Here is an 11004-nt window from a genome sequence, read left to right as displayed (position 1 = left end):
GCAACATGCATTTGGTCGCGTCGTCTTAGAGTGCATCGGCATGTTTTTAAACTCTGGCTAAAGTTAGCTGAAACACCCTGGATATTTTTTTTAAATATCCATGAAATGCAGTAATTGACTCTAGTGCAGCAATTTACTAAGGGGCACTCGTGTCTTGTTTGGCATCCCCCTTTACCTTTAGCGCAGATCCGATGACTCGAGAGATCCGGGGATTTTCACCTTAGGGGCTGAGAGAGCCAGACGGAAATCACGTATGCGCGTTCAACTTTCTTGGGGTTGCGCGAAATCATTTTCCTGCACGTCCTGACCTCTGCCCTCTCTTTCAAGCGCTGGTGTTGTGCCCTGTCCCTTGCGCCTCCACGTTTGGCTCTTTTTACGAGAAACTCTGCCGCACGAGAAACGGCCGCCATAGGGAGGCCCGCTGCTAAAGGAAATCGTTCCAACTGGCCTTGAAAGACACTCGCGCGCCCTCAGTGTTCCTCCGACTACCTTGCTACAGCAGCGATAGCCTCGCGAGCGCAAGACGTGTCCACTGCCGCCAAGCGCGTTGCGTCGTGAGCGCTCCGATCGAGGGATGCGCGGCTGTGCAGGAAGAGACGGTGCCGCACAAATTGGCGGCGCGTGCGCTGTGACAAATAAATATATTCTTGCGTAGCGTCAAATATTGTTTTCTACACAAATGATGCGCGTCGATGGAACAAGGAATGCGGTATGACGGCGGCGGCACGAGAGCAATGGAATAACATTTTTATTCTGTCAGTGCAAGCACAAAGTTGCTGCAGTGAAACCATAATGAGACATCGTCATAGGACATTAGAGGGAAACTAGCATTGACGAACTTAATCTGCGCTACGATTTAGCACCTAAACTTAGAGCGCCAGTGTAACGTGTTCTGAGACTGAGACTGAGACTGTCAAGTTGGTTAAACAGGCTAGTTTATTGTTGTCGATTGCTATAGCTTGCATGCATCTTTGCAGGGCAAACGTGACACGCAGACAAAAACACGAAGAAAAAGACAAAAATGAATTTCCAGGAATACATAAATATATATTTTTTAAGGCACGCTGCAGTGCCTATTTTCGCATCTCTTGCGGTGGAATGTTTTCCTCAATTACTTGTGAGCTTCTCCGCTTGTCATGTCTCACTTATGGTCCACTTGTCCCACTAGTTGCACAAGTGAGGTGCGCTTCACCCAATTGTCTTCCATATAGCTTTGTGAATGGGAAACTTCGTATTGTTGTCGCATTTCCCTTCCCAGTCATCCATTTGAATGGTGTACGTCATGACGCCGCCAAGCCCCATTGAATCCGCCCATAGACACTGCGAGAGAGAAACAACACATATGAGACTGTTATGGTTGTAACATTTTTGTATGAGAGCAAGGGCCTTTGATAACCAGAAAGAGCCAAAGCCTCTTTCTTGCCTCTTGGAAATTTGGTAGTCTAATAATTTACAATTTTTATTCTTCATCATCGCCGCCCCTATAATTTAGAATTATGTTCTGTTCTTTTGCATGCCGTTAGCTGAAATGGTGTGGCTAAAGCTTTTTTTTTTTTATGCGAGTTTCAGAAAAACAGCTGGAAACTTAAGGCACCAGAAGACAATTTAACAACTTATTTGTGGCTAGCTTTTTTCTGTTCTCCTAGAGAACTATAGCTAAGGTTTTGGAGCGATCGCGGCAATTCTGGAAGATACATGCATTTCGGTTCAGGGAAAACGCGGGGAAGGCGGGAGATGGAAAGTAAAGACGATGAGCAATACAAGAACAAGGTCAAAGCAGGAGCCAACGTTTCGACAAGTGTACTTGTCTTCCTCACGGCGACATATGCTTTTCTCGCCGCAGTATATATGCTGCGGCTAGGAAAGCTTATGTCACTTGGAAGAAGACAAGTCCACTTGTCGAAACGTTGGCTCTTGCTTTCACTTTCTCGTTATGCTCATCGTCATGCACTGCGGTTGCCTTACAGGGTGTATTTGCCAAGCACACTAGAACACTAATGATAGAAACTGTTGACTTTAAGGACTTTTATATAGAAAATAACAGGCAATTCGTGTGGGACACAAATAAAAAAAAGTACAGGTTGTGATCAGTATATAATTAGGTGAGCGGGTAAAACTTACCAACACAATAAACATTCCTCTTTGTTGTTCAACCTGCCCAAAGCCACCAATATTTGTAATACGACGTCATGCTATGTTTCTTGTAAATCATATCTTGTAGCCTAGCACACAGGGCCCGCCAGGTGCGCGCTTGAATCTCTGTTGAAGCGTGTAATAAAACATGCTACCAGCAAATACGTTTTCAACAACATTTTATTTGAACCCTATCTAACCCATTATACCAGGAAATGTCCATGCTTGTGCATCACGCACGTCACAATAATATATTAAAGTCGTAGGATACCTGTGTGCTGCCTAACTGAAACACCATCTAGGCGGCTACAGTTCACTGAGCAATGTTGCGTCCTTTTGGACAAACGACAGTCTATGTCTCTTCTCATTCCGTTCATTGCGGCCCTCCGCGTGTGCTTTCGTCACATCGGTCACTGAAGACAGACGGCAGCTATGTTTCAGAGACACGTCGCCATACCAGAAAAATGTTAGTGCTAGGTCATTTATAGCAATGTTTTTTTTTTATAATTCTGAATGAGGTTCTCGTAAAAAATAAAGATAATATCGACCAACTCTAAAGAAGACACGGTCGACGTACATGGTAGTTCCAATTATTCGATGAACAAACTTTGATTATATGCCGCTATTCTGTCTTTTATTCATGTTTACTATTCATTTAATTCGAACCTTAGTCACATCGTATTTTACGCGCAATTACGTTCATGCCCATTGGGTCTCCTTGGCCGTCCTGCAACGCAGGCCTTACTCGTATTTTCCATAAGTCTCGGCAGCCCCGCATCTGTGTTGGGCGACTCTGCTCCGCTGTAGGGCGCTCAAACGCTGGTCGACGTCATGTGGCTCCTCGCTGGCATTGCACAAATCGCGCATTTGGGCGAGACAGGCCTTAATTGCGAGTGTCTTTTTGGCGTAGATGGCGTATGGTATTGCGAGGCATGTTTCACGCGCGCCGGCACTGTTGACCCGTGGAACAACGCGCCGCCTCAGCGCGTTTGCATTTCCTCTCTTCAGCCTTAAAAGCTGACGCAGTGGCGTTTTGCCATTACGAAGCTCTTACAAAGTCCAAAATCCGCAGCCGCTAAGGCTTTGTCAAGGCCGGCGCATCGCTTCCCCCTCTGAACGCGTTAAATGAGAAAAGCACGCTTGCTATTTGAGACTTGATTCTCAGAACCTTGTTTCCGATGATGATGATGATGATGATGCTGATGATGATGATGATTTATGAAGGTGATAGCGTTAAGGACACAGTATCCCATGGAACTCGGTGCCGGTGTCGTGCGTCGTATGTCGTTTAGCTAAACATCATTCCGAACCACAACCACCAGGTCCTCAACGTGGCGCAGAGGCGTCACTGAACTCATTCAAATCATCCAAATCGTATGCGTCAGAAAAATCGTACAGTACAACCTAAACACAACGTGCACATGTGATAACGTCTGACTGTAAGTTGGCTATAGAAGAAAGCATAATTCTGCTACGCGGAAATTCAAACACAAACTCCTCCTCCAGCATTTCAACCATTCATAGGGCGGCGTGCTACGCTCACTTCCTTGTAGAAACACAGGAACACGGCCTGGGGCTACAAAATAAACAACAAGAAGGGCACCGCCATATGGAATTACATACAAGACGAAGGCCTAACATTACTGAATGATCCGCTACAACGAAGTCAAGGTTTTGACGGAAGCCCGTCTGGTCGGGAGGCATCATGAAGAAGGGTAAAAAGAAAGACACCGACCACTGAATGAATACAAGAAAAGACGTTTCGGCTCCCCTGACGGGAGCCTTGTTCACAATGAAATCAAGGGCGTGCGATACAATGTTTATATGGTTTTAAAATATGATGTAAGCAGCGCGTGTAGATGGGGGGGAGGGTTCCGTCATTCCGGTTGAGGGTGTTATCTGTCATTTGGATTAGGAGATCTCATAATCCAGATCTCCTAATCCAAATGACAGATAACACCCTCAACCGGAATGACGGAACCCTCCCCCCCATCTACACGCGCTGCTTACATCATATTTTAAAACCATATAAACATTGTATCGCACGCCCTTGATTTCATTGTGAACAAGGCTCCCGTCAGGGGAGCCGAAACGTCTTTTCTTGTATTCATTCAGTGATCGGTGTCTTTCTTTTTACCCTTCTTCATCCGCTACAACCCACGCGAATAAGAAACAGTGTGCAGATGAACACCAGCCCCGACCTCACGCTCAGTAAGAACGTGGGAGAAGAGAAATGGAGGAACACCGCCTGTAGCCTAGGCAGCGATCATTATATAATCGCAACCACCATCCCGGCCACATCGCTAAAGAAGAAAGGGCGGAAAGAGATCACGATCACCGACTGGGACAAATTTAGACTCATCAGAGCACGAGACGAACCCACCACCATAGATGACCTCGACAAATGGGTTGAACAGCTAGGCAAGGACGTCAAAACCGCGACCAAAAGCATACCAGCCACAGCAGAAACACACGCAATAGACAACAGACTACTACACATGTGGCAAGCACACGAAAGCCTTTAAAAGAGATGGCTTAAACAAAAACACAACAGAAGACTGAAGCTCAAAATTACTCGCCTAGTTAAAGAAATAGAACACCACGCACAAGAGCTGGTCAAACAACAATGGGGTCAAACATGCAACCAGATGAATGGAAAACTGGGCCTAAAAGACACGTGGCACCTACTCAGGTACCTCCTAGACCCTGCAAATTGTAAGACGGCACATAACAAGAACATCAGCCGCATTATACACGAACACCCCCTTCAAGATGACGAACTCCTCGACGAACTCAGGAGCAAATATGTAGATACCTCCGACAAGGAAACGCTTCCCGAATACAAAGGACCTCCGAATCCAGGAATGGACGGGGAAATAACGACGGCGGAGGTGAGGGCGGCGCTACACAAACTCCGGACATCCTCTGCCCCGGGAGCGGACGGAATCACAAACCGAACCTTGAGAAACCTGGATGAGGAATCAATCAAAGCTATCACAAAACTCTTCAACCAATGCTGGGAAAAGGGCAAGCTGCCGGCAGCGTGGAAACACGCAAAGATAACCTTCATACCGAAACCAGGGAAGAGCCTACAAATACAAAATTTGAGACCTATCTCCCTCACGTCATGCCTGGGGAAATTGCTAGAACACGTCATTCTAGCTCGCCTGCAAGAACACATGGACAAGCACGAACTCTTCCCCAGCACAATGTTGGGCTTTAGACAACACCTCTCCACACAAGACCTCATGCTTAGATTATCGGAGGAGGTCATTAACCCTATTCACAGCAAACGAACCAACCAAAGGGAACGACGGAGAGATCGAGCACCTACTGCAAACTGGAGCAGACGTAGTCTCGGAACACGCCAGAAAGATAGGATTATCGTGCTCCCCACAAAAATCTGAACTTCTCGTCATGAGATATAATCCACGAGGCCATACAGAAACCTCAGTCCCTATACAAGTATACGTGGATGGCACCCTAGTTCCCGAGGTCCAAACGATCCGGATACTAGGTATGCACCTACAAAGCAACGGCAAAAACACAGCGACTATCAACAAACTTACGGCATGCGTGAACCAAACCAACCGTTTGATCCGACGCATCGCCAACAAACACTTTGGGATGAAGGAAGTTGATCTTAGGCGTCTAATCCAGGCTTACGTGCTCAGCCGTTTCGTGTACTCCCTCCCATATCTCAACCTGTATAAAGCGGAGAAGGAAAAGGTAAACTGCCTCATAAGACAAACCTACAAGGCGGCGCTCCACCTGCCGAGATACACATCCACCGAGAGACTCCTGAAAATGGGCGTCCACAACACGCTGGACGAACTAGTTGAAGCACACAGAGCAGCCCAATACGAAAGATTAACCAAGACACCTGCGGGAAGACACATCCTAAGGACATTAAGCATCCCGTACGAGAGCACTCAAACAAACGTCGGGCCTATACCCAGATACATCTTCAATCGCCTCAGGGTTGACCCAATCCCAAAGAACATGCACCCGGAGTATCACAGCAAACGGAGACAGCCCCGGGCCAAAGCACTCCAGAAACACTACGCAAACCACGAGGAGGCGGTCTACGTAGACGTAGCCGAAGTCGGAGAACGCGACGCTTTCTCCGCAGGGGTAGTAGGAAACGACCTCAAACCAATCACCTCGGTCACCATTTTTGGAAGGCACGCGGAAGAAGCGGAAGAAGCCGCGATAGCAATAGCTATCACAAATACCGCAGCCAAAATAATTTTCTGCGACTGCAAGACGGCAGTGCGTAATTTTGCCAAAGGCAGAACCCACGAACCGGCGCTACAAATTTTGAAGAAAGTACATTTCACGCCCCGCCAGATCAAAATCATCTGGATCCCTGCGAACTCGTCCCATCCCGGGAACGAAGCGGCTCACAATTTCGCCCGAGGACTCGTCAACCGGGCAGTGAGCCAACCGATCCTGCGAGGAGCAAAAGAGGGCATGATAACCTACCACGAAATTACGCAATACTATAAAAACGAAAGACTCGATTACCCACCCCCTGACAATTCCTTAACCAAAAACCAGCAAGCGACGTGGAGGCAACTCCAAACACACACCTTCCCCAACCCGTACCAACTATCCATAGTCTACCCAGGGACACACTCCCCCGAATGTACGCTATGCGAGGCCGACAAAACCGATTTAGCACACATCTTGCACGGATGTCCTGAGCTCAAACCTAGAGCCGAATGGCAGCTATCCAACCGAGAGCAGTGGGAGGCTGCGGTGACCAGCTCGGAACCTGCGGTTCAACTGCAGGCCATGACCTGGGCTTTAGAAGTCGCCGTAAGACACGGTCTGACGGCCACCTCACGAAGCCATCATGACTTCCCACATCTAATCTCATAAATCAATTTCTGTTGACGAATTAAAGTTTTTACCACCACCACCACTTGTAGAAACACCATCCAGATGGCCCTCCTGGCCCGCAAAAGAAGCTGAGTTTCTACCAGGAAGCTCCCTCGCTCGCCTTCATGCACAGCGTTTGCCGCCACCGCTTCCTGGTAAACATTAAGGTCGCAAAGGTGCAGTTGCCGGTAAGCGTCAGAAGCAGTCAGGGATTTCTTAATGCTATCGCGCTCCACTCTTAAAGGGTCACTAAAGGTAAATACTAAGTTGGCGTGGACTGTTTGCATGCCAATCCAGAAACATTGCAACGCTTGTTTCGTGCCAAGCAAAGACTTAGTTTACGAGAAAATTCCATCTGAAGGGTCCAAATCCCTTTTTCGAAATTCAGGTTTCCCGCCACCCTGCCGGGGGAGTGCTCACGTTGCATACGCCATCACCACCCATTGCTGCCGTCAGTGAGTAAAACAGCGCCCGACAGACGGCGGTACCGAGCCAGGACAGAGCGGTGGATTGCCCGCTGCAGCTGCTTTTTGGCCAAGTGGCGCGAACCGTTCGCTCATCCCTCTACATCACAGGGAAGCGGAATTATCTGCTACTTGCAGTTTGAGGGGGTTTCGCGAGCCAGCAAAACCAGCTAAGCACTGCACGTTCAGGAAACTAGCGAAACGCGCAAGCCTGAGCGGCGAAGAGTCGAGCGAAAAGGAAACGTTTCGACCGCCCTCGTCGTTGCTAACGGTAGTTTCAATCAGTTCTTTTTCTAATTATGAAATAGAACTGGACAAATAGCATCTTATTTGATCTTTTAATACACGACAACGATGGTTTTTGCAACGAGTAGTTGAGTACTAGTGACAGAATTTCACTGAGGAGTGGTTTCGTCATCGGATAAGTGCTTGAATGTCCTGGGGAAGTGTCTAATTATGTCCTGCATTTACGTGAATTTCTCGATTAGTAAGGCTCTCTTCACGATAATATTGATGCCTTAGAGGTTCTCGTGAACTAATCTATCACTTTAGCTTGAAGTGGTATTTGCCTTTAGTGTCCCTTTAAAGGCGACGATTAACGTGTCCTCCATCTTTTTTTTTTTAGCGTCCCCTTTCAATCGGGGAGGTGACAAGCTGCTTCAGTTAATCAGGTATTCTATATGTGGTCTTCATTGTAGCACTTTTGTTTACATCTCCTTAATCTGTTTTCTCGTCCACTAAACTTCTCTATCTCCCTTGTGCAGCAATCATTGCCTGTAACTTATGCTGTCAAATCAATCTCCTTACTTTTTCGCCACCAGTATTATAAAAGTATTTTTCTTATCTTGAGTGCTCACCTGTTGATGTTTCCTTCAACTTTAAATACAAGCCCTTATGGAAGGTGTACATTGCCTACTGTTCTCTCTGGGTGAATCTCTTTTTACTCCATTAATATATGCTGACTGGGCTCCGGATTTTTTTCTGCAGCATACACACGCCTCATCTACTTGCAAATATTTGCTCCAGTTTGTTTTTGCCCAAAGGCAACCAGCTCGAGCCTCAAATATCAAGGCCCATCCTTTTGTGTTGTCGTGCACATTTTCTCTTCTAATTTTTTCCTTTTCATTCTTGTAAATCTCAATGGTCCCTTTCATATCCGTTATTTGGATCCTATTAAATCTATGTTTCTCTCATTTTCTTTCCGATTACTCTAGGTTGTATATTTACAGTTTCAATTACTCTGTACTTGGTTGCCAAATTTTTGTACTTCCTTCATTCTGTTTCAACGCCTTCAAGCACAGATACTTGTGCCCTTTAACCAGCATGCATGTTCCTAAGTCTTTCTTGAAAAGTAACCATGCTTTGCACTTCCCTGACTTAAAACGAAGCCCAAGACTCTCACCCTGCAATACGTCATGTGTGGTTCTGCCGTGGGCTCCGAATGCCAACCGGCCTGCCGGTCTTTGAATCTCCTACCCCGACAAAGTATCCTGTTTGAACACAGAATCCCATTTCCGAACTTTGCGCCTGCACCATTACGCCTTTGCAGATTACACGCACTGCCTCATATTTATTATGGCCTCAAAGTGCTCTAAGGTTCATTATTGCAGCATCCCCCTCAACAAGTTTGTTTTTATCACAGCAACAATTTATCTCCATCACTGCTGGGGCTCCAAGCTTCTTTGGCCCTTCTAGCTACGCGTTGCATTTTATGACTTCATCGCCATCTGAATGATACCTGCACAACCTTTTGAAATAGAAAGACGGTTGAAATGAACCTTAAAAGGGCGCTTCTACTGTTTGGCGTATGAAAGAAGTTGCTTTCTACCGGCATGCACACGTGCCAAGAACTCTTTACTGATAGCATAACCTGTTCCATTCAGCTAGCGACCCTGCGACAAAATATTTTGCTTGGTTTCGTAGAAACAGAAGCAAGAAATAAGCGGGCATGGTTTGCTTATATTGAAACGTCCAATACTGTGCGCATGAAATCTGACGCAATCAATCAAATTTTCTTCCTCAAAACTAAAGGATAAAATTCTGGCACTAAAATCTAATTTCAAATCCATCGGGGTATCTGTGGGCGAAGATTTCTGCCGAGCAACGCGCCAGTCTAGGAAAAAGCTGCTTGATTTTGCTAAGGCATCAGGACAGACATACTCAATACGGCTAAATAAGTTATTTTTGAACAAGAACTGCTACGTTTACTGTTCTACCACTGACAATGTATGCGAAGTCAGCATGCCACGTGCAGCACGCTCTCCTGTTCGGTCGCGTCAAGCTAACGAAGGAAATGGTTCGACATAGCTAGCACATGCGCAATATAATAACACCATATCTGTTTTTGTCACTAACGTGCGAAGTCTACTAAGTAAACGTGCTGCGGTGTCCTCGCTGATTGATTCATGCGCTGCTGACATAGTATGTCTCACTGAAACATGCCTCTCGGCTCGAATAAAAAATAGCGAAATTTTTGATTGTGAAAAACTGTATTCATGTTATCGCTGCGATCGTGGTGTGCGATCAGGTGGAGGTGTCTTGATTGCGGTTACTGAAACGCTCACATCGAGCTCAGTTTCCATAGAAACACCACTTGAACTTGTTTGCGTGCGCGTTGTACTCGACAACAGAGATGTTATTTTTTGCACATGCTATCGCCCTCCTACTGCTTCGACATCATTTTGCGATGACCTTCACGACGCCCTGAACAAATTAGTTGTCAGATACCCTAACGCTCCCCTTTTCCTTCTTGGTGACTTCAACTTTCCCGATATCATTTGGCGTAATGACACGGCAACGTCCCAGTCTTCTCAGAGTACCCAGTTTATAAACACTTGTTTGGATTTCCACTTCACCCAGCTTGTACTGAAACCAACGCGCGTGTCTGCCTCCTCATCTAACATACTAGATCTGATTCTCACTACGAACCCTGACACAGTTTCCCCAATTCTTTACATAAAAGGCGTAAGTGATCACCTTGCACTCACTTTTCATATCAACGCACGGGCTCCTGTAAAGAAAACTACGAAGGTGATCCGCGATTACAGCAAAGCCGACTTGGCTTCCATTACCGCTGAAATGGAAAATTTCGCAGCTTCTTACATCGATAATTGCGATCAGCGCTGTGTTGAAGAAAACTGGTGCATTTTCAAAAATAAATTGTTGTCATTATTCGAACGTTTCGTACCGCAAAGAATAGTCGCTTGCAAGCCACGATCCCCTTGGTTCAACCCCTTTCTGAAGCGACTACGTAACAAAAAAATGCGGTTGTTTCGTCGCGCAAAAGCTTCATGCAGTGACGTTGCTTGATCCGCTTACTACCTCACTGAAAGTTACTACAACACAGCCGCCGCTAGTGCGAAACAGCATTTTTATTCTGTTACCCTCCCGTCCATCTTGCAAACTAATCCTCGTAAATTCTGGACCACAGCTAACGGTACTCCAAGCAAAATAATCCAATTAACATACCCAAATGATCAACCTGTTGCTCCTGAAGAATGCTGTAATGTATTTAATGATGTGT

The 11004-nt window shown here is 46.3% G+C and overlaps 1 protein-coding gene across 3 annotated transcripts in view; it reads right to left on the bottom strand.

Moving 5' to 3' along the window:
• Window positions 1-918: 918 nt before the first annotated feature.
• Window positions 919-11004, bottom strand: part of LOC135913374 (chitinase-3-like protein 2) — a 303766-nt gene continuing 293680 nt past the window's right edge. For all 3 annotated transcript variants that reach the window (XM_065445972.2, XM_070532609.1, XM_070532610.1), the window contains exon 11: window positions 919-1320. In XM_065445972.2, the coding sequence (XP_065302044.1) occupies window positions 1189-1320 (132 nt within the window). In that variant the 3' untranslated portion in view covers window positions 919-1188. The remainder of the gene's footprint in view (window positions 1321-11004) is intronic.

This window comes from Dermacentor albipictus, chromosome 1, assembly GCF_038994185.2.
Source record: "Dermacentor albipictus isolate Rhodes 1998 colony chromosome 1, USDA_Dalb.pri_finalv2, whole genome shotgun sequence".
In the NCBI taxonomy this organism is placed as follows: Eukaryota; Metazoa; Arthropoda; class Arachnida; order Ixodida; family Ixodidae; genus Dermacentor; species Dermacentor albipictus.
Note: the sequence above shows the minus strand (reverse complement) of the source record. Positions and strands in the feature narration are given on the sequence as shown.